At 40.1% G+C, this 25040-nt stretch overlaps 1 protein-coding gene across 1 annotated transcript in view; it reads right to left on the bottom strand.

Moving 5' to 3' along the window:
* PPFIBP2 (PPFIA binding protein 2) overlaps positions 1–23221 on the bottom strand; it is a 94704-nt gene extending 71483 nt beyond the window's left edge. The window contains exons 1-2 of the mRNA XM_059473645.1: positions 22907–23221; positions 6213–6310 (exon numbers count right to left, since the gene is read on the bottom strand). Coding sequence (XP_059329628.1) covers positions 6213–6276 — 64 coding nt within the window. The 5' untranslated portion in view covers positions 6277–6310; positions 22907–23221. The remainder of the gene's footprint in view (positions 1–6212; positions 6311–22906) is intronic.
* Positions 23222–25040: the final 1819 nt, after the last annotated feature.

Genomic DNA, 25040 nt, shown 5'->3' with positions numbered 1-25040 from the left:
AGTCAAGTATCTGAAAATAAATGTCAGCACCTTAAACAAATTTTAAGTGGCAAAAAAATAAAACCTCACAAATTATAAACCATAAATATTGTGTTCAGCTTTTTTGTTTCCTCCTTTAATATCCTGGCTATTTAGAGGTCACACACAATTCTTATCTTTCCTTCCCCCTCAAGCCCCCATCATTCTTGACACAAAGTTTTCTGGAACAGTTATGACAGGAATTTATGTATTCCCCTACCAAAGACCTTGTTTCAAGTAATTTTCTATGTAATTTCCTTTTTCATATCTCTCTTGCTATAAGATCTATGCATAAACACACTGTAGTTAATGGTTAAAAAACCCACAATATTATAACTTCACAAATGCTCACCTTACTTAATGCATAGCAGTAACAAGGTACATAAGTGCTCTAGGTATATTATTTCTTTTGTTCAGGAAAAAATAGCCTAAATCATTGATTGAAAAATAACAGAAAATAAAAAGGAAATGCACTAATCATAACTGAAGCACAGCCTTTTAACACAATTGTAATTTATTTAGAAAATGCAAGAAAACCACTGCAACTGCTGTTTGTCCAATTACTTTGATCTACAATGAAGGAAATTCCTTATTATTTAAATTGTTCTGTTGTGCTTATCATTATTTTAAATAGTCAGTTCAATGCTCTGAAGTTGAAATTCCAAAGATTCCCATTATAAAGTTATGCCATAGAAATATGGTATAACTTTCTAATACGAATCTTTGGAAATACCAAACATTCCTATTAATAAGTTATACCATACCTTTACTACAGAAACCAAACTTTGAGTTTGAAAGGGTCGTGAATCTTGAATAGGACTTAAGTGATAAAAAATACAAAACTGTTTGGAAGTGAACAAACTGAAAAGAACAAACAGAAACTATTTTCTAGCCATTCTGCACCGTCCCAGCTGTGCCCATCAGCTGCATGTCACCCAGCATGGACTTCAAATGAGACCCACCAGCACCTCCCCAACACACAAAGATAGGATTAAGTGCTCTCTGTCTGGTCTGAACAATTTCAATCCCTCCTGAAGCGGAACAGAGGTGTCCATCCTCCTCAGCTGAAGTGCTGTGAGACTGAATGAATGCTGTGATGACATGTGGCTATTCAGGGGTGAAGGATGAGGTCACCAGGAAATACTGTGATTGCCTTTTATTTATCTAGGAACTCGGTGAAAACTGTGTTCCACGGAACCTAAAGCCCATCCAAAGGAGTTCAAGTGAGTGGCAGTGCTCTTTTTTTTGTGTAGAAACCAAGTTCTAATCACTTATTAGAGGTGATTTAATATTCCCCACTAACAGCTCCTCCTGCAAATTCTGGCTGGTAAATCCCATGAGGAAAATACATTAAACTTGAACTAAAAGCCAGTTTATCTCTGAAGTACAATTTCCTCTGGAGGCCCCTTTTCCAGCAAGGCTGTGGGCAGTGCTGGGTTTCTAACACAGCAGCCAAAGCCACGAGATGAACACCGACATTCTGCCAGCTCAGGAGAAGGGAATTCAAACATGAACACTCCTTGCTCAACTTTTCAATTGTATTGGCTTTTTAATCTTTCTGTGCTAATACGGAAGCATTTATACAGACCTATGTGATTACACACTTAGCTTTCTCATTATTTTCCAGTGAGCAATAATTGCAGGAGCTCTGGTTAAAAGGGAACTCAGTAATTACACTGATGACTTGGTGAATTTGAAGAGACTGTAGCAAACTATATATTGTGATGGGAGTTTTTAGATTTTACAGTTAATTTTACATTAATCACAAAGGGAAATAATGGAATTACAAATTGATGGTGGCAAGAAGCAGTTTGATATAAAATATTAGTAAAATAAAAACTGTATTAATTTGTTATGATATATTGCAAAGAAAAATAACCAAAATCTACAGTCCTATAAAGAAACATACCTTAATAAAAGGGTACAAGCTGCATAAAAGGAGAAGTAATGACTTGGTTAAAGCTCAGAGGGAAACAATGCCAAAGTCACGCACCTTGAATGAAGAATGAGTAGATGGATCTGATAGATGGTGCTTTTTTTTAGAGGAAACCTCTGTTTGGAGTGCAAGTCACTCCAGCTAATGGCTAAGTGATGTGCATTGACAATCACATTAGCCCTTTTTGCTATTTTAGTCAAATAAGGCTAATCATTTAGCGTGCCTAATTTATATAGCCATGAGGGCGGGTTATCAGTACAGATGTACCGAGGCATAAAAGACTTGGGAGCACTGACCTATCTGTCAAATTTGATCAGGCCCAGTGAAATTCAATTTGTTAATCTTGCCTCACAATCCTCCCTCATGCTAATAGGTTTTGTGCTGCACTGAGAATGAGCACAGGCTGCAGTGAGACTTCTTGGCTGGATTCATCAGAATCACGCAGGAGAGATGTTACCTCCTGGAGCAAGAGCTGGTGCCACAGACATATTTCATGAAAAATCCTTTTGGTAGGATCTTTTCTCCTGAGAAGCTGAGAAGCTTCAGCTTCTCCATGTTTTGCTGCTTTGGAATGTGATCTGGAAAATTGCTTACCCAGCATGTGAATTGTTCTTACTTGATGACCAATGGCAGCCACCTGTGTGGAGGCTGTGAGCAGTCACAAGATTTTATTATCATTCCTTCTATTCCTTGATAACCTTCTGATTAAATCCTTTCTATTCTTTACTATAGTTTTAATATATCATTTTCTTTAATATAATATATCATAAAATAATAAACCAGCCTTCTGAAACATGGAGTCAAGATTCTCATCTCTTCCCTCATCCTGGGACCCCTGTGAACACCACCACAGGGTAGGACTTCTAGAATTGGAAGGCTAAAAGTGCAGATCTGTAAATACTTGTGATATGTATTTGCATATACCCAGTTCTTACCCTAAATGGCCACAATCCAATGTTTTATTGATAATAAGAATAATAATTTATTTTTAATAAAAGAAACAAGGGCTGATTAAAGAGCTAGGATGCTCCCTTTTTGCATGTGTACATATACATTTATACTCAAGCTTCAAAAGTTAATATACATCTCTGGACTTCCCAATTCTCTAAAATGGGAGTAATGCTAACTTTGTGCCTAAAGATGAAGTTTCTGAGGCCAACACAAGTGTGTACTCACTCAGGCCTCATTGCAAAATAAAATGTCATTTTTATCAGCTACCTAAATTTACTTAGGTAAACTTAGGTCTTTGAATCCTGGAGATGTCCATAGATTCTGGATACAGTGAATTGAAACAGCACAAGCTCTTAAAAAAATGACTTTTTGCTTTTTTCTGTCAACTCTAAGAGCAGCTACATTTGTACAGATGATTTTTCCCATGTTTGAAGCTCTACCTGGATGGGATGTTTGACAACAAACCCAAATGTTTTCTGCATCAAAAACAATATTCAAATAATTTTAGCTTGGCAATTTGATCTTATCAATATGACAGCTGAACCTATTTTTAAAGTGAGCTTGGAGAATCATTATCTGGACACGATTTCCCAATTCTGCACTGATTGGAGGCTTATCAGCTGTTGCAGACTGTGGGATGACATACAGTGTTTTAATTCTTGATAATTGCCTAATTTCATATGTGTATTGTGTGATTGTGTATATTGTCTGAATAATTCCTAACTGCTGTCAGCTTCTTCTTTACTCCATGCACTGTTTTGCTCTCATGTTCCTCCATGCTTGTAACCAAAGGAAGTTAGAAAGTTTCAGCACAGCATGACAGTCATCCTTTCAAATGGGTTTTCTGCCTTGTATTTTCTCTCACCACCACACAGGACAAGAGACCATTCCTGTTTCCCAGTCCCTGCCCAAATTGCATACAGAAGCTTACTGGATTGAATTAGGGAGAGTCAAACTCAAAATTACCATTTTGTGCCTCAGTTTCAGACAAATTGGGATAACATCTGTATCCAAGTATAGACTCCAGCAGATCTGCTTGGTCCTTCAGTCATGCCAGAATATTCAAGAAATTGTTCTGGAACACACAGAACATTGGCTAGAGGAGAATGACAACAGACTTAACCTGTCTTAAAAAGTTTTATCTATTCCTGGCAAGAGAAAATAATAAAGAAGTAGGTCAACAACCTTTCCAAACAACTGAGTTTTTCCCTAAGTATAGGAACAAATCAATATGTTTCTTTGTTAGTACAGGCAGATATAACACTGAAATAATATGGGAAGCATTCCATTAACATCCATGAGGCTTGACATATGCCCTGTCTGGGAAATTATTTTGCTTCTTCTCCCATTAGATATTTTATAAAAGCCTGTTCTCAATGTTATGATGCCTATCAGTGGACATCAGACTGAAAAGATAAGCAATGCAAAGTCACAAAGTCAACTCTCCTGGAAGGGTTGCTCATGACCAGTGTGGAAATAAACCCACTGGAGTTTATTTATGCCTGAATCTTTTTACTTTACCAGCACAGAACAGCTGTGATCAGCTGATTTCCAGGGAACAGTTCTTCCAGCATCTGCATTAGCATTCTACACCACCAAGACAGCCAAGTGATGGGGGTAAAAGTGATGTCATCATTTGAAAGCCTGGGAAAATTTAATTTTATTCCTTATTTATCAAGATTAAACCCTGAAATGGTATGGCACAAACAAACAATGTGAAAAAGGAACAGGGAAAAAAATATTAAAATCAACCTACCTCTGAACCAAAAGAAAAGCTGTCTTCTGGCCTCCATTATTTTTCTGACACAAAACTTAGGAAAAAAATTTATTTTCTTAGGCTGTCACATATTGCTATTTAATCAGTTCTGCCACATATTAGGAGGTTAATCTTTCCATACCATGAAAAAACACCCAGCACTAAACACCTATTGCCATAGCCTCACAACTTACAGCTCCTGGTAAAAAAGAAGGCTCTAATCTGAAAATCAATTTAAATAGAGTGACTCTTGGAAAAAGAGCCACTCTATTTAAATTGCTTTTTCTGAAGAGGGCAACCACCAGTGCATCCATGATGTCCCCAGTGAGTGCAGAGCTGGGTATAAATCACCTCACAAGAGAGACACTGAGTTCCATTTGTGTGCAGGAGATTTCTGAGCACAGCTCCCATGGCATCCCAGTGGCCAAAAAGTATTGCAGTTCTCTGGTTTATGAATTATGGTTTGGGACTTGCTTTTCTTATTCTTTCCTTATACATCTGAGGTAAGGTCAATGCTTCCCTGTCTATGGTGTCTTGTTAGGTGTGAGAAAATAAAATCCCAGTTAACTCCTGTTGGTTAAAATCTTGTTAGAACAAGGTTTTGCACTCAGGACAAGGAAATATATGTGTGATTTTTCCTCTTTGCCTAGAACTTTTTCCATCAGTGTGAAAAGTCACTTCAGTTATATCAATCCCCAATTCATATTTACAGTTCTGTGTATCTCCGCAGTCTTGCACATAGAGAATAAAGACTCATATGAAGATGCAAAAAACAAACCAAACCCTAGTGATTGTTTATGCTAAAAAAGCTGGGTAGTGATCTAGCCTGATGGTGGCATTTAAAGCCCCATATCAGTGTCTGGCCAGAAAGCTTTCCTAGAAGAGCAGGGAGAAGATCAAGGAGCAGCACAACTGCATTGTGCTGCATTGCCATTGTCAGTCAATGCCATTGACTCCATCACCAGGGAAGAAGGCTGAGCTTGGGTGAGCCCATAAATCCCTATTTAGATTCATAAAGCTTTAGTGGATTCTTCCCCATTGTGCACAAGTGAGATCATGGCCCTACCCTGACACTCCTTTAAGGAGCTCCTGCTGCATGGTGTGTGAGCACAAACCCCAGGGCATAATAGAAGTTATGGATATTTTTGTTTTTACATGTTTTTATATATCTCTTTGTGCAGGTGTTTGATGCAGTTACATATTATGCAGCTAGCCAGAAGACTTGGTGAAAACTTTTAAAACTCATATTGAAATACAAAACTAACATTTGGATGTTGCCACATGGCTGAGGATGTGTTTAAGTTAGCACAGAGCATTAAAGCAAAGTAAACCTCTCTTACTTCAATGTTCACCTGTCTGAGGGGAAATTTTGGGGTTTATTTTACTTCCTTTATTTTGCTTTCAGCTTTCTCCACACAGCTATTAAACCAGAGTGTAAATAGTGAAGTCTGCATGTCAGAGAACCTCATAAATTGGGAATAATTATTAAAAAGCAAACCAGACATAGTTAAATCTCAAGACAGTGTGGTGTAAAACAGTGTATTGTTGTACCTGCAATGATGTCATCCATTTGCTCCAAAGCTGCTTCCAGCATATGACTGGCATCAGAAGCCATCCTCTGGGATTTCTTCAGATCTTTCCTCCCTCTACTGAAAAGACAGAATAAACCATATGTGTTACACTACATAGCCTGATGGCAAAATATATGTCACTGTCACATTATGCACTGGGCTACACAAACAAAATCCATGCTACAGCTCAGTAATATAGCCTAGTGACACAAAAATACAGCCCAATAATAAGAAAACTTAACCATTCCTGTTCTTGATAGATGACTTGGGAGTTCTGATTCATTTTTTTGGAAGAGATTTTACTAAAAGAGTCAAATGCAAATAAAAAAATCTCAAAGAGTTTCAAATACTGGAAGCCCAAGATTCTCCTGCTCCTCATTCTTAACAATGGTTTCCTAGATTCAAAGTTCAGTGCATTTCAGCCTTTTCCTATGTGGGGAAAAAAAGAGGATTGACTAAGGTTCAATGAAGGAATGAAGACATGGGGCAGAACATGCTTTCCTACAAGCAGAAATCTGTAGAAAGTCTGCTTTTTGATTTCTGAGAGTAAAGAAAATTCTGAAATAATTTTTACTCTTCCTTTCTATATTTCCATTCAGTCTTTTCATCATCTCCTCCATGACACCAAAAATCCCATTTTTTTCTGTTCAAATAACCAAAATGCCCCAGGTATGAATTCTCTGAATTTACTGCTGCTGCTATAAAACAGGATTAAATACATTCATGTTACCACCTGACACTGGGGACAACAAAATAAAAAAAGGAGAAAAAAACAAAAAAAGAAAAACCTTCCAGAATGAGTCCCTGCTTGTGAGCTGGTGTTGCTGGACTCTAATGGTGTAAATGCAATGGCCCCATGATTCCAATGCTACTGAAATGCCACAAATATGTGTTTATCATGGGATTACTCCTGGTAAGAATTCAAGTAGTTTGAATTGAAATAAATGTTACAATGAACATTTGTACCATCCAACCAAAATTATTTTCTTTTGAAAACTAAGAATCCTCAGACATGGGTTTTTCTCAAAGAAATGGGTTTCTTCTTCAAAGAAAGCTAATTTATTAAGAACCTCTGTGTTATCAGCATCCTATGTTGATTCCTGTTAATGTAGATAAGCCCAGGACCCAGAGAGACAGAAACAGGAATGAGTCAGGAGCTGCAGAATTCTCATTTGAACTCTGCCATTTACAGCTTGTCACAGTGGGTAAGCCACGATTTAACTTCACATCACATTGATCTGAAGAGCAATGTGAGAATGCCTCATCCTCACTGTCACCCAAGGCTCAGATTAATGGAAATGAATCCGTGGCTTTTGGTCCCTCAGGTTTTTTGTCAAAATAATCTCTTAAGTGCAAGCGATGCTAAATTTAACCAAAGTACATGTCACCCAAATATTTCGTTTAATGGCACTGGAAATAACACAAACTGTGCTCAGAATAATCTGGAAAGTCATTAAGCCAGCTGATATAAAGTTAAAATTTCAGAGTGATTTCTTTCACACATGAACTTTGCAGACACTCCTCCCGTTTGCTGGTTTTTGGGAGACCTCCATCTCCTGTTGCCACATCACAGGCCACCAAAGCCCTCCCAGCTGTTCCTGGCAGCATTTCCTCTAGTTCAAAGCAGCCATCCCACGGGGAATGATCACCTCAGTGTCAGGAAATCCACCTGCAGGTGGCCAGCAGGTGCCAGAGGGGCACCAAGGCTCCGGTGCCGCTGCCCCAGGAATGCGTGGCCACCAGCTGCGTGGGGAAACCAGGGCAGCAGATCTCTGGCTCAGAGTCAGGAGGCAGAAAAAGGCTGAAAAACGCTAAATGTAGCATTGAATTTGTATTTCTAGGTTGCGCTCCATGGTTTTATCTGTGATAAAAGCAGCACACCACCGGAGCAGCGCGTGGCTGTTCGAACATGGAATGCAGGGCTACATTTCTCGTTAACATCTGATGCAGTGTTTCATCACTCGTGGTGACAAAGGCACAGAAAATGCTGACACACTGCATTACAAACTTGAAAATTCACTGATGGAAAACGCCTTGGCAAAACCCAGAGAGTTTTGCTGAAAAACTCCACCAGAAGTGAATCTCCAATCTCCTCCACAGCCTGTTTTCTCACCTGTACCCACTGAGGCTTTGCTGCCTAACTGCATTAAGCCATAGCAAAACCTGCTGATCAAACAAGGATTTATTAATAAAAGCAATGTTCTTTGCTCCAGAGAGATAATGTAATATTACTTGCTTGACATCTTTTTCTAGACAGACCTGTTGTGTGTGCTCCAGGCAAGTCTCACTTTCCCAGACACTCCCTCCTTACAGTTTGGCTGCTCTGAGTATTATGAAAAGCGCTGGTTAGATCTCCTGGGATTTCAGCTACCATTTCTGATCTAATTCTATAGAAATATCTTTAACTATGGATTAAAAAAAATACTATTAAATAACAAGACACTTGTAACAGCCCCTCAAAGAGGATCCATCTGTTTGCTGGTATTTTAATTACAAATATTTTTTACAGTGTTCATTCCTGAATGACATCAACATATGCAGAACACTGTGACTTATGTACTTATGTAAATATATACATATATTTAAAAGCAACCTCTCACATTACAGTACAAACTTCAATATTGGCAAATTCTAACCCTCAGGATTTATTAGATTAATTCATATGCCAGCAAAATACAAGAACCAGGCTACTCACCTTTTCAGGTCTCTAGGAAGAAAAGAATTTAATTTTTTTCCTGACCAGTGAAAATTCCTTGCTATTAATAGCTGAAGTTTTACTGTTAAGCAGATATAAGTCTAAATTATTATCATCCCTTCTAAGCCACATGCTCATATTAATTTAGAGCCCAGCCCACAGGGATATTGCAACCCTGTTTGTTATAATTGCCCAAGTAATGACATCTTCCAGGAAGTGCAGGCAGAGCAAACTGGTCTGAATTCCTGAAATTTATTTTGCTAAGATAGTTTTGCACTCTACATCCTAATCTGAGATTTGCATTCCAAATAAAATGAAAAATCTCTGGCAGAACTATTGTGCTCAGAGCCAATATGCCTTGCAAATTTCTTAGCCTACATTCTCTATGTAAAACTACAACTTACTGTGTCCAAAGGAACATAATATTTAGCAGACATCTTCACTGTGAGCAAGATGTTCTTCAGAACGATGAGAAGCCTTAATTAAATTAGAATCTTTCATGGCTGGCTTGAACCAGCAGCTGCTCAGAGATAAGAATAGGAACAACATGAACTCCTGTAACTCAGATGTCTTCCCAAGGTTGCTCATATCAATGAGGTTATCAACTTTATCAATTACAAGGGGTGTGCTTTTTGGTAGAAACTCCAGAAATCCAGACCTTGTCTGTGGCCCACAAATCCCTCTCACATTTAGCTGACACATGTAACAATTAACCACCACCACCTTTTTACTCCTAGGATGAATAAGTACATGCTTGTAAACTCTTTAAACACTCAGATCTGAGTACTACATTGCTTTGCACTTAATGGCATAATGAAATATCAAGTGCCTTGGGTAAGCTCAGAAGTCCTCCAAACTTTCCTTGAGCTGCAAGATGACTCCTGCCCTGGAATGCAGAAACCTGTCCATCCTTTTTCCCCTTTCTTTTCCCCCAGCCACACTGTGTGCATCATCCAGAGAGGAGCACAGCCATTGATTCATCCCTCCAACTCATGGCTCCATCGGGTACAAAAGTTATAAACTCACACAAAAAAAAAAAAAAAAAAAAAAAAAAAAAAAAAAAAAAAACAAGCTTATTTTGAACTGGAATGTGTGAAGTGCCCACAGGAAGGCAGAATGGGCAGCTCTAAAGAGAAATATCAATTAGCCAAAGTTGAACAAAGACCTGATAGAAAATCATTTCAGGTAGGTGTCAGAACTGCTAAAGTCTCCATTCAGCAGGTTGCTGGGGATCCTTATAGGAGGGGATATCCTGAAGTGAAGCACCTTGGCACTGTAAAAGCCATATTTGTGTGTTACTGATGAAAGTCAGAGCAACAAGCCAAAAGCAATAATGCTCTTGCACATGATGTGCTAAATAATTTGATTTAAAATACACAGCTAAACTCACTGCACGATGAAGTGGCTAAGTCAAAACCAAACATCTCTTTTCAAAAATAAACCCATCAAGTTTGCTAATACAAGCCTGAATTTCAATTCTGAGGGGGGAACAGAAGGCAAAGGAAAAAATAAAGCCCCCTTTTAAAAAAAATGCTAGATCTGACTGATACTTGATGCTTCAAAACACAGATCACCTCACAGCAACTCCTCCCCAGGGCTGATGGATATTGAGTTACAGCTCCTCCTGGTACCATAACCAAATTTCCTGACTCATGTTTGCACAAAGTCTCATCCTTACAATTAAGAGCTGACGCTGGCAGAATGGCATGTGCAAAGTGAGCTCTCTCCAGCCCCTCTCTGTAACACTTCCAGCCACTGCAGGAAGCCCTTCTGCCCTCAGTGCTGCTTTAAACCTTGTCCATAAAAGCTTAAAAAAGCCCTTCATCATTTAATTTCACGTTATCAGATATCTGAAGTTTTCTGTGTTACACGCAGTATAAAGGAAAAACGTTATACCTTTTGACTTTGCAAATCTTAAGATCAAAATTGCGTTAAATGTTACTGTATTAAGCCCAAAAAGTCTAATTATTTTAGTTAACTCTTCTGTCATCTGATTAGTTAAAATAAAAATAAAAAAAAAGGTAACACAATGAGCAAATAGTTTGGATATAAACTTCAACTAACAAAACACTATCTGATAAAATACACAAGAGGAAAGTCTCTGAGCCAAAATATGAAAAAGTCCAAAAAGTCTAATTACTTTAAATCACTTTTCTGTCACCTAATTCGTTTAAAATAAAAAAAAAAAGCAACACAATGAATAAATAGTTTGGATATAAACTTCAGCTGAACCTGATAAAATACATGAGAGAAAAGCCAAAATATGAACATTTCCGCTCTTAAAATAAACACATACAAAAGTCAGATTTGGTACTGCAGTTCATATCTAGTTCAGAGAGTTTTACAACTAAGAAAAGTTAGATCCTCAAAATTTCAACATTTAAAATAAACTTTGGGGGTTTTTTATTATTTTTCCTTCCAGTCTCACTGGCCTCAAGGTCACAGCTCTGAATTTGCTTCCACGAAGGTCAAAATTTCAAGGAGATCTTTGAAGTTGCTGAAATCCAGCTCCAATGCCTGGGAAACTGCTCAGACCACACCTTCCCCCCACACCCCACATCATGTAAGTAAATTCATGCTCCGGTAAATTGGAAGGTGAGGAATTATAATAAAAGTAAACACAGAACTAATGCACAAATTAACTGTGCCCTGGAGTAAAGCAGAGGACAAATCCTTGACAGCAATGGAGAGAGATTAGGTAGATATGATAAGCAAAATTTTTTAAAGCTAGTCACTGCGAAAATCCTATAAATTTAGACAAACTAAACAGTGCTAACAGAGGGCCAGAAGATTTTGTATCTCAAAGAAATGCAGGAGGTCCAATTTTCAAATCTCTCAGGTATTTGGTTGTTAATTGGAGCCCCGAGATGTGCAGGATGTCTCTGCTCCGAAGAACGAGTCAGAGCTCTTCAGTTTTTGGTCTTGAAGTTGTTTATTAATTCTTATCTATTAAATTTTTTTTCTGCCCAGTCAAGATCTGCTCAGGCACTCTGACCGTCCCCAGGGCAGTGTTGTCTTTTTATACTACAAACTACGTATAACGTATTTACACTTAATTCCCAACACCTATCACCCATGTTAGACAGCGCACTTCTACTCTAAACCAATCCCCAAGGGCCAACATCACTACAGAAAATGGAGAAGAACAAGAAGAAAAAGAAGAAAGGCTGGACAGGCCCAGATTCCTCCATCTTGTCCCCATAACCACCATTCCAAAAATCCTAACATCTACATTACCACACTGTGATAATTTTGTTATTACGCTATTCAAACCTGTGTGACTTTCAGGCCCTCATACAAAGCTGGTAATTTGCTCCTAGGGGCATAATCAAATCTCCAGGTGTTCTGGGCTGTGTGCCAGGGTTTCTGAGCCCCTCGATGGGGTCCTGACAACTCTGGACACTCAGAGGGATGAACTGAGTTCTGACACCAATATTCTCTGTTTCTGCGGTTCCTTAGGATCATTGTAGAAATCAGCAGCCTTGCCAACAAGGAGCAAACACTGCTCAGGGAGCTGGCAGAGCCCATGGAGCCTCTGGAATGCCACGGGAATCTTTCAAGGTGCAGGGCATTTCTGACTTTCAGAAAGATGCAAAAGAATGACTGTGACGGTGTTCACAGGGGTCTCAGGTTGAGGGAAGAGACGAGGATTTGACTCCATGTTTCAGAAGGCTGATTTATTATTTTATGGTATATATTACATTAAAACTATACTAAAAGAATAGAAGAAAAGATTTCATCAGAAGGCTAGCTAAGAATAGAATAGGAAAGAATAACAAAGGTTTGTGGCTTGGCTCTCTGAGCCAGCTGGGCTGTGGTTGGCCATTAATTAGAAACAACCCCATGAGACCAATCACAGATGCACCTGTTGCATTCCACAGCAGCAGATAACCATTGCTTACATTTTGTTCCTGAAGCCTCTCAGCTTCTCAGGAGGAAAAATCCTAAGGAAAGGATTTTCCATAAAAGATGTTTGCGACAAGTGACATGATGTCACAGGTGGAGGTGTGGATGTTTCCGTGTAAAAGCCACGAATCTTTACAGAAATAACTCACTCGGGAGGTTTAGAAGAAGGGAGACCACTAAATTCTCCTTAACATGGGCAGACAGTGGGAAGGGTGAGGATCAGGGAAGGAATCGGCACCAGTGGATGCAGAGGGACCCCTGTTGGGTTTTTCTGCAGCAGAACCTCAGAACAAAGGGCAGGGTTGGTGAGCTAGAAAACTGATTTCCTGCAATCCAGAGAGGCAATTCTCATCCACAAGATATCTAAGGTAAAAAAAACCCTGAGGTCTGGGTTAGACTGCACAGAAAAACAGTTCAACATAGACACACGGAAGAAAAATATTTCTTATGAATATCTATTATTTCAAAACTATCTACTCTTGGGTTACTCAGATGTTAAAGCTCTCTCCTGAATTTCCCTCAGCTTTACAAACATGACATGAAGGCTCTGGGGAAGTCTAAACTCAGCTTTAGACGCAAAGACTGAGAAGGTGTGCTGAAAAGTCAACTTTTTGACTTCGCAAAATTCATTTTCACATCAGTATTTTTCCCCCTTTGAAACATTCTGTGCAGCAATTTATAAATAACACTCACTAGGCTGCTCTGATACTACCCAACCTGCATCTGTGGATAAAAATATGTTGAATTTATCCTAACAGGAACTGACAGTATCAAGCACTTCTGTATAAATTGAAGCTTCAGTAGCTATTTTGAGGAAAGTGTCTGTGGGAAACAATGAGAAGAAAAACATACTTCTGCTAGAAACAGCAAATTCATCAAAATTGAATCCGCTTGGATTAAAAGCGCTGAACAGCAAATGGATCACTATGAAAAGCTCCACATCCCACATTACTCAGCACATCAACAAAAATATAAATTTTAACAGCTGTGCCAGTTCAATGCCTGTGCTTATAAACAAAACATTCCTATATAGATTGCTTCCTGAAGATCATTGAAAATATCCTTGGGAAAAAAAGCTATATTTAAGTTTTTCCTCTTTCTCTGCCTCAAGAATAGGTATAACTGCTGTCCCCAAATAGGTTATTTCACCTGGTGGGCCAGAGACCAGGCCACACACAGAGCAGAGCTGCACCAGATGCTGAGCTGGCTTTGCTACTTTCTTCCTTATCTTGGGAATTGTGCCCAAAGTCCCTGTGGCCTGTAAATTCTGCATTCTTTGTGCCCACTCTCAGTGGTACATCCGTCTCCTCAAGCTTTGTTAAATTCTCCATAAGTCTGAGATCATCGATCACATCAAGCCCTAAACTTTACCAAGACAACTCCACAGACAAGTAACTCATCATTCCAACACCTGGACACCATAACCAAGAGGCAAAAATTGTTCACAGCAAGTAAAACCTTGGTTTGAAATGACATATTTTGTTGATTTTGCTCCTCCATTATTCAGAATGTGGGACAATTTACTCCCTGCAGAACTGGCCAACACTAAGAAAGTATCTGTATCAAACCCTGTGCCACAGCTGAATTTTAAATCCCAGCCTCCTATCATAATTGCTTTCCATACTTAATGGAGTAACATGATTTTCTAATTTTGAAAAATAGGCTTTATATAGATAGGTAATGCTGCAAGACAGACAGTAGAGTGGCTCTGGACATCCAAGAGCAACTCTGAAGATTCACAGAGGTGAGAGGAACATAAAACATCTCCCAGCTGAAGAATCATTATTACAGGTGGCAAGAAGAATGCACCACCCTTTATCCTTGTTTTTCCAGTGAATCCTGCAGGAAGAGTGAATACCAAGGTGCCTGAAAACAGATCAGGCATGCACCGAAACCAGAATCTGACTTTAGAGGGAAAGGGAGCAGCCACAATTAATGCGTGACAAGATATCCAGGCCCCCTCAGTGACCTGTTTGATGGAGGCTGTATTTGCTCACAGAAACACATATTTACCCAGGGAAGGCTCCTAAGGGATTCCCCTCCCTGAAAACCCACCCAAGTACTCAGGTCTTTGTGATGGTGTTCACAGGGGTTCTTGGATGAGGAAAGAGATGAGGATCTGACTCCATGTTTTAGAAGGTTTGATTTATCATTTTATGATATATATTACATTAAAACTATACTAAAAGAAGAAAAGGTTTCACCAGAAGGCTAGCTAAGAATAGAAAAGAATGATAACAAAAGCTTCTTTCTCAGACAGAGATTCTGGGATAGCTCACTGTGATTGGCCATTAATTAGAAACAACCCCATGAGACCAATCACAGATGCACCTGTTGCATTCCACAGCAGCAGATAATCAATGTTTACATTTTGTTCCTGAGGCCTCCAAACTTCTCAGGAGGAAAAATCCTAAGGAAAGGATTTTTCCTAAAAGATGTCTGCGACAGCTCTTGTATCTCACACTCATCTTTGTGCACTGCTACTAGTTTGACTCTATCACAAGTAAAACAAGTAATAATAGAATAAAAAACAACTGTATATACAATTTTGAGTGCCTGGGGAAAAGATTTTATCAGCTTAAAAAGAGTCCTTTAGTGCTCACTGTGCTGCTTCCACAAAGGGGACACTCCTGTGGCACAGGATACAAAAGAGATCCCCAAATTGTCCTGTAAAATATTGCACCTTTTAGTACCAGCTGTGAGAGGTGTTCTCAAGTTCTTACCACCCACAGAGCCCATCGTGCAGTGTCTGCCAACCATTTCCAGGGATTCTTTCCAAGTTCTATACAAATGAAAAATGAATATGTTTCCATGTGAAATCATCTTAGCAAGGATAAGCCAAATCAATGTAAATTTCTCCTTATATGTTATACATGAGATGAAGGACTAAGAAGGAGATAAGAAAAAGCAAAGCCCCAGTTCCATGCAGCAGGAAGCCTTTTTGAATTTGCAAAACTCTGGAAGTACGTGCCATTTCCAGATATCGACTGATTGCTCAGTAAACCGTTCAAGCCTCCCCTTCCAAGTCTCCAAAGTTTCCATATTCCAGGTCTGTCATTTTGGCTCACAGATTTTGCTAAGACACAGAAAGATTTTGGGAGTTTTGCAAATCAACTGAATGCAAAAGCTGAACCTAGGAACAGACCTGTTCATCAACTCAGTGCTCTCCTGGGTTTTCTATACATATTTACAGCTGAAGTTCAGGATGCTGTCAGCATCATCCATCACTGGGGTATGTTTAAAGGAAACCTTTTAGTCTCTGAATTCCCACTACTTTTAGGGCATGAAAAATCCACAAGTTAAACCATTATAATGAACACACAGAGGATGTCTCTACACTCCTTCCCAGATAAGTATTTTGATAAGTATTTAACAACTTGAACATGAACAATGACACAAAAGGATTTGCTAAAAAAATCAAACTCTAGCTAAAACTCTACTGCATGTTACTTCCAGTCCCAAGAACTCTTTCATATGGTTGAAATTTTAGGAACTATTTGAAAGTCCTACTATTCATATTTGGTCTGTGAATACACCTGTGGAGTTCCCTGAGATAATAAATTAATCATGAATTTTAATGCTTGATAGCAATGCCTTTATTTGACCTGCTTCTTAATACAGCCACAAAATGAAATTATTTCAGGATAATGACTTGCAAAGCCCTTTAATCCCTAACAGCTACCAGCTGATTTGCCTGCATGAAAAGTTTGTCAGAAGTTTCTTGCATTTGGGGCCACTTGCATCAAAATCAAAACAAAATACAGACAAAAGACTAAAGTATTGAAATGACCATCTGTTGGATAACATTATCTTTTGCTTCTATTTCAGGAGAGAAAAAGGAATCAGAATTCACTATCAGTTTCTTCAGTTTATTTAATTTTCCAGAAAATGGATCAAAGTCTGCTTCCATATCTCTAATTGTGGCATCTTTGTACTCTTCTATTAAATTTGCAAGGAAAATTTGGTTTGCTATTATATAAGAGAGATTTAGTCTTTCTTTCAGTTGTTTTCAAACCTCCAAGTGGAAATATTCAAGACAATTTCATTAATTCCAAAATAATATAGATCCTATCCATTCCTACTTGAAAAGAAGAAAATGGTCATATTGGCAAACACTAAAATACAGCTTTGTCATCAAGACTTTTTTTTTTTCCTTTATTATTGTTTATTGATAAGGGGTATTTTTGCTTCAATACTGTGCTGTAAACATGTAACAATTCTGTTTACTCATTAGTTAAGAAAAGCAAATAAAATTCATTTACAGTGAAATGATATTTATGAACATTCTGCTTGGTATGGCACTTTTATCAGTCTCTACTAATTTGGAAGCTCTTCCAAGTACCCAAATCTGGGTTTCCAAAGAGAGTGAGCAGCTGCTACTCCCATTTGCAATTAGTCCTGGATAATCAGAAGCTTTGATTAAATAAAAACTACAAATGGCTGGCGAATCCCAGCCACATTTTAGAGTTTGAATTCCTTTTATAACAAACTATTTACTCTGAACACAAACTCCTCGCCTCATGCTAAAAAAAATGTAAAAAAGCAGGTTTCTAAAATCTGCCTTTTGCCAGTTAAATGAGAACCAGCTGTGCTTCACAACCTGCAGAGGAAACTGAAGATGCTACCAAGTTTCCTAATTAACATGAAGAAGGCAATCAAGGCAAAACAGATTCGGACCACAATTCTTAAAATAGTTTTCCAATCTTTGTCTCATTTACAATTATTATGAAATGTTGCCCGCACTGCACTGGGCATAGTATGGGTAACTACTGATGGTTATTCAGTATTTTTCACAACAGAGCAGACCTCCTTCTTGCACAAAAGCTTGTTAGAATAGCTTTCTTTTAGTGACAAAAGTTCTAATTTGATTTTCTTTTTATACATACAAAGTCTGCCAGAGCAGATTGAGAATTGTACTTACAGTTTCAGGTAACATTGCTATTTTGTATGCATTTACCTTTCTAAATTGAAGAATGTTTTAATGCAATAACTAGTTAATTTATAATGCCCGTGACTCAAATTTTCAAGTTTAAAATAATCTCTACTAACACTAAAATATTTTGCACATATACATCTATTTTATTTACAGAAGATTACTTCAAGAAAAGAAAACATTGACTTCACTAATTTTGATTTTTATTTTCTTCAGATGTAATGAACACTCTTTAAGAAAATAACATATCCTACTTTCATAAGTGGTATGTGCTTGTTTCCTACCTATCCACACAAAATGGGTTATCTCCCCAAGGTGTTTGCTAGAGATTCTTTTTTTTTTTTTTTTTTGTGGAGTGAGACATCAGAATTCTTCTGTTTGGGAGCTGATTGGATTATGCTCATTATTTTATGATCATCCCAGAAACACACTCATAAATCTTACTGCAATGCCATTAGAATAAGATGTTCTGATTATGCTTTATTAAAGCAGATGCTACCATCTGCCCTGCAGAGGAATAAAAATATGATTCGCTACATTCAAGAGACTCTTGGCAAATATCTTCCCCTGTCCAAATAAGATTTCTGAAATAAACTTTGGGTGGAAAATAGGGCAAATTTGAAATAAATTTTTTTTTTTTTTTTTGTAGGAGCAGTACATAGAGAAGAAAGGAGGCAACCCCAGCAAAGTCACCTCTGAATGCAGAGACCAACCAGACTTGTTTTCAGAGGAGGATAAGGTAAAACAGGAGTTCCCATACTCTAAGTGATGGAAATCCAGATTAAAATGCAACAGCTTAGATTTATCTTCACTAATTACTTTAACTGGCACACAATCTGTTGATCTTAAAGACTATGAAGACCTAAGCAGGGAGTGAATCATTCCCTATGAATATTCACACACTCTCTGTGGCTCTAATGGCAACGACGCTCACAGTCAGCATTGGATAAGCAAGGGTTGGGACAGAGGCATCCTTTGGACCTGTATTTGCTTGACTTTGAGTGTTCAGTCTGATTTCAGCCCTCCAAACCAATGCAAGGCTTCATTGAAGGAGAATCAGCTGCTCTGTTTTCTCCAGATTCACATCTGCTTCAGGAAACCACCAACAATTTACCACCAGCTTATACTTGCAACTTTTTGGAAGTCAGATCCATTATTTACCATTCCTTGAATTACACTGTCTGGTCACATCAGGCTTCTTACCTTTACCCCTCTATAAAGTGCTCTATTTTAACCTGTATTCAATCCTCAACTTTTATCTTCAGCTACTTCTGATTTAACCTGGAAAATCTGACTAAACAGAGAAACACAGAATGTATTTTATATATCACATACACAGAGTTGAGAAAACCACTAATGGTTCCTCATTTGTGTGTTGATGATCTGACAGAGAAATAAAGCCCTGGTTTAGGCATTTGAGGATACCACATTTTCATTTTTGATCTCTATGAAAATATACAGCTCTTTCCCCTTGGCAAGTTTCAGTCACAGGTTTTGCAGAAATACTAGTGAACCACAAAACAGTCATAAAAATCTTGCTGTACAGGTTATCAAATTAGAGTTCAAAATCCAGGTTGTGCTTAAAATCCTCTAAACCACTACACTGGAACTTGACAGGTGCACATTATAAACACAAATTGACCTAGACTGGCAACAGTGCCACCAGGATTTACTTTTTATGTTGGCTTCAGAAAGAAATTATCTTTGTAATTTAACTGCTTTGTTCTCTGCATCAATGAATTACCAGATAAGAGCAAAGTGCTATTGAGAAGTGGTTTTATAGAAAAGAAACACGTGAAGATGGAAACAAAAAAGGTAACTGTAATGTTACAAGGTCAGAGAGATTTGAAATAAAAATGTCACACTAAAACACGTAGGCAGGGGCATCTAGCTACAAGAAAAAAGGCACCTATATTTTGTTGCTTAATGTGCATCTGGGTAAAAGAAGAACTAAAATGTTGTAAAGGTGGAAGAAAGAAGAAGGGAGGAAATTCAACCTGCCACAGGTTATCAAAGACATCACCTCAGAGCTGGTACCTAGACAAAGGCAAAGAACAGAATGAGCAAAGGGGAACTCTCAGCTTCTTCAGCTTCAAAGCAACAGGTGAGTTGATAGCACTGCACAGACAAAAGCAAACTGGGGATAATTTAAAGAACCTAATTCACTGCCCAGTCTTTCCAGTTCTCAGGGTATTGACTGAAGCAAAGTTATTTCATACATATCTACAGAACCCTGGTAACTGATCAAGTGCCCCTCCAGGGACATCCACTGCTGCTAAACCCTCCTGAGTAGCTTAGGAGATTTTCAAGGTTATATCCAGAGGGGTTGAAGTGATCTCTGGGAATGGGGTGGCAAAAGGAGTGAGAAACATCCCCAGAGACTGGAGTGATGCAATTTCACTGATAGAAAAGTGACTTCTGACAGTCCTAATCTACTGCCCTAAACATTGTCATCTTCTGCTGCATTGCTATTTCCACACCTTTGGGTATTTCTGGAAAACACAAACCCCTGTCTTTGTACAGCACGTCCAGTGATTTTGCACCTACGCTGAGCGATCATTATCATGAAACACATTTCCTTATTTGTCATTCCCTGCTTTGACAAACTAAATCATCACATTATAGACTTCTAAAGCAAGCAGGAGGTTTCCCCCTATTGCTGTAAATGTCTTTTCTGGGGAAGGGAGCAGGAGGAAGGTGGATTTTTTTGCTTTACCTGTGTGAACACAGTCCTTTGCTAATCTTACCAGGTCAAGGCTGCCTGGGCTCAAACAAATCCTTAGCTGCAGGGAAAACCAACTGAGTTTCTGGTCTGCCCCTGAGTGGCCTCACCAGAGTGAAAGCAGTGTCTGGGGATGAGTGCCTTGTGCAGATTTGTGGGAGTTTGTTTGTTTTGAGGAGAGAGACCAGAAAGAGGCAAAGAGGAAACAAGTGAGGTAAATGAGGGCTGGGAGCAGAGCTGCACACGGAATAACAAAGATGAGGCTCAGTGTCTCTTGTTCTGTTTTCATTTTCTCCTCTTTTGCACTCACAGGACATTGTCTCTCTGCCTTTCCTGCCTGTTTGCTGACACAATCAGCGTGTTGAGGAAGGTGATTATTGAGATCTCCATTCTACTCTTGTCCATCTGTCCCCGGCCCATGCTCCATTCCAACTCTCTCTGCCACATGGAGCCACATTTTGCTGCCTGCATGGTCTGTCTGGAGAAGCCCTGACCCAGTGTAACAAGCATGACAGGAAAATGGGAGAATGGATCCAAGAGCCCAGAGAGCCCTTCTGTGGTCTGTGCCTACACCCAAACATTCTCCCTTTGCTGGACACACACACACACACCCTGATCCCTTTTCCACACTGCTGATACCACATGAAGAAAGATGAAGTGAGATCAGATACAGGAGGAGTGAGGGGAAGATAACTCTTATTATCTCACCTTTCCTTTCCCACCTCCTTCCTGTCTCCCCTGTTTATCTGCATGTGGATAGGGGTGAAACAGGGATGGCAGCAGCAGAAAGTGCCCTCTGCACCATCCCTCTAATCCCTCTGCTTCCTGGGACAGGAGATGAAAGCAGCCAGGGAAGCTGGAATCAGGGAACAACACTCCCAGCTCAATTCCTACCACGTTCCAGCCACACAGTTCAACCCAGTCCCTACCCCTTCCTTTAATTTGGGCTTAACACAGGGCAGAGCCCCAGATGGGTGACAGATAAGCTGCTGCATGTTTTGTCAGGATGTTTGATTACTACCTGGCTCAGGTAAATAAAGTATTTAAGCTTTCAAAACCAATGCTAACATAAGTTCAGAAGAGTTACAGGCAAGTCATGTGTCTCTACAACAGAAAAAACTTCAGCAGTCAGTAGTGAGACCAGTCTTGAGTTATCCCTCAGCTTAAGTCTTGTTACTGGGGACTTGAAATTACTTTCTATATTATAAATGATATTATTATTACATTTTTTTTCCCTCATATTCTGGTACCAAGCTATACCTGTCCTCAAGACAAAATTGGGTGGTCTTGTGTTCTACCTCTCTGGGTTTCCTTCAGGTTCAAGAGGCCTTTACAATTGTTCTCAACTGGAATTAGAAGCAAGTGGATGGAAAACCCATATCATCTAAAAATCAACAACCCATATTTGCTTATGGTTGTCCCAGTCTGACCTTGCACTTTCCTGGTGTACTAAGTTTTATTCAAAGTATTTCTACATTAGAAAGATGGAGAGAAACTTAAAGATTCATTGGTTTAAAGTTCAAACAGCAGATGCAAGTAAAAAATCAGGAACACAGGCAAAGTCAATAAATAAACATGGAAAGCTAGAATTCTGCTTTCTTTGCCCTCCCACCTGCTCTTTGCACGTTTCCACAGCAGTTTCAGAAAGAAGTCTTTTATGCACTTGTTCATATACTCCTTTTAGTAAAAAACCCAACAAAATAACCCCAGAGAAGCACCCCTCAGTGAATCCCCTCCTTCCACAACCTTAAAATTAAAAATCAGAAATTGCAAATGACCTTTTCTGGCCGTGGAAATACGAAGCACGGTACACACAAATCTTCAAAAGCAGGCATTGCCCTACACCCACACACAGTCAGACCTGCCAAAATGATCTTCAGCATCTCCTCCCGCCCCATGCAAAGCTGAGCAGAGGACCATGCACGAAGCAGGGTGGTTCCTTATCCTTCTTGCAGATGTCAGGAGGAGGTGTTTTTATCAGAGCAGCGCTAGCCCACGGGACCGGGGAACCACTTGACATGCCCTTACCTTCCTTATCTCTGTGCTGCTTAAACAGACAGCTCCACCTTCCAGCTACTTTGTCCCGAACAGCCTCTAAACCACCTCTTTTCACCGCTTTTTTATAGTTGATTGCCAAAGCCTGGGGAGGGGAGGAAGGGGAGGGCTCCCACCTTAGAGAGCCGGGCTGCAGCTGGGTGTCATCAGCTCGCTGAACCCCCTGCCCTCCGCCAACAAAGCGCTTTATTTACCGACCTGCCAGTCCAACTGCAGCTCGGGAGGATAAATATTTACCTCGCAGGAGCCGCGGCTGTTTAAAAGGCCCGCTGCTTTTGGATGAGACGGGATGGAGTGGGGAGAGCAACAGGAGCGGCGGCAGCGCCGAGAGCGGCCGCGCTCGGACACCCCGGGCCCGCTGACCTGATCCTGATCCGTGTCCTTCTCCTGATTCTGGTCCTGCTTTTGATCCTGGTCCTGGTCCTTGTCCTGCTTCTGGTTCTGCTCCTGCTCTTGGTCCTGGTCCTTGTCCTGCTTCTGGTTCTGCTCCTACTCTTGGTCCTGGTCCTTGTCCTGCTTCTGGTCCTCTTAATCGTCCCCGGCGCTGCCTCCGCAGCTCCGGGACAGTCGCGATACTCGGGACAGCCGGGCCCGCTCTTTCCAGTCCCGATCCCTTTCTAGTCCCGGTCCCGATCCCGTTCCAGTCCCGATCTCTCTCCCTTTCCAGCGCCGGTCCCGCTGTTCCCGTTCCCGGCCGCGCTCGGGGCCGCCCCCGAGTGACGGCGCCCGGCGCTGCGCCCCCCCCGGCACGGGCAGGTGCTCCAGGGAATCCCAGCGCTCCGGGAATTCTCTGCACAGCTTCGCTATTGCTGGAATCGAAAGTATTTGGTTTATGTTGGTTTTTTGGTTTTTCTCTTTTTTTTTTTTTTTTTTTTTTTTTTTTTTTTTTTGTGCGTTTTCCCGTCCCCCGGGGGTTTTCCAGGTTCACACGGGCATTGACGGAGGAAAACACCGACTGCTCCAAAGATTTTTTAAAAAATCAGGTGTTTCTCTACTTAAAGCGCTTGTCGCCGGCTCTAATTCTCTTAGTGAAATAACAGCATGTTTATATTGTTATAGCTATTTCATATCAGCATTTACTTGCAAAAAAAAAAAATAAATAAGCATTAGAGGCTGGTTTTTGAGCAGGAGTCAACGATCTAATGAGTTTTTTTTTACTGAAAAAAAAAATCTCAAGTGCAGGAAGGCTGCAAGTACACAAACGTTAAACAAAAACACGCTCGTGAAGTGTATCTCTAGAGATTCCAGGATCACTCCTGAAAATACTAAAAGTGCTGTGGGTTTTGGTCATTTGGAGCTCCCTGGTGATCATTGGGGCGCCTGGATGAGCAAAAATCTGACAAAGGGTTTCTGTTGAGCAAAGGGGTCACCTGTGCTGCACTGGCTGGGATGTCAGTTTTCCATGGAGCTGGCTAAACAAAAGTAACTGCTTAGCAGAAAGCGAGATAAAGAGATTCCAAACAGGTATACAATGCAATTAACACACGCTTTTCACTCTTTGTGGATTGGTTTTATTTTGACCACTACAGTTTGCTGTCTTTTTTTCTGGCATTATGGTATCTTTCGCCTAAATAGTTTAGGCATGTCTAAAACACACGTGGGTTTTTTTAAGGTAGTTTTGTCACTTTGAACACTTCTCCTCAGTTTTAGAATCTCTTTGTGCCTAGAATAATCTTCCAGTGTATTTGGGGTGTTAAAACTTGTTCCCTGTTATCAGCTGAGCCATTCTCTGACCTTGGGAAGAATTGCATGTTATTTCAGTTTTGCTTTAAATTTACACAAAACACCAAGGCTATGAATCACATACCAGATATTCCAGATAGAGGATTGGACATGGAGAGCAGACATGCCCAAGGTGGGGGAGAGAGAGAAAATGGGAAGTGAAGTAGAATGCCTTTGAAACATCTCTGAACACGCCAAAGAATAATTTAACCTGGCAAGGATCCACGGGCTGTGTATTAATTTGGCTTTTGAATGTTTCTTGTCTTTTGGCTCAACTTTGAGGTAGCCCTCTTAAACAGGCCACGTTTAAGGAGAAGGGGTGAAAACGACACAGGTTGATAACGTTTGCATCTCTCATAACACCAATACCAAAAATTATTGGGCAGTGAGTATTGAGTCAGTGGAATTTAGAACAATCTGGGCAAAACTTGGCTGAAAGCAGCCCAGTTTCCCCTCCTTTTTCCCAGCTCACTGGACAGGTGTGTGGACAGCTTTGCCCATGAAGGAGCACCCGTGAGCCTCATTGACGCAGGGTTCCTCCTGCGTGGTTTATTGGTGCCCTGGAAGTGCCAAGCCCCTGCTGGCACATGCTGCTCTCCAGTTTCTCTGGGAGAAGCAGTGTCAGGCAGGGCTGGGAAGGCGAGCAGGGCCTTGCCCCAGTGCAGGGGAAGGGCCTGGAATGAGGAGGCAATTACTGCCACTCCCTTGGGAAGAGCAGGCAGGGGCAGAGGGAGGCTGAGCACGCAGCACAAGCCCCTGTCTGTTCATGGTTCGC

Source organism: Ammospiza nelsoni, chromosome 6 (assembly GCF_027579445.1).
Source record: "Ammospiza nelsoni isolate bAmmNel1 chromosome 6, bAmmNel1.pri, whole genome shotgun sequence".
In the NCBI taxonomy this organism is placed as follows: Eukaryota; Metazoa; Chordata; class Aves; order Passeriformes; family Passerellidae; genus Ammospiza; species Ammospiza nelsoni.
Note: the sequence above shows the minus strand (reverse complement) of the source record. Positions and strands in the feature narration are given on the sequence as shown.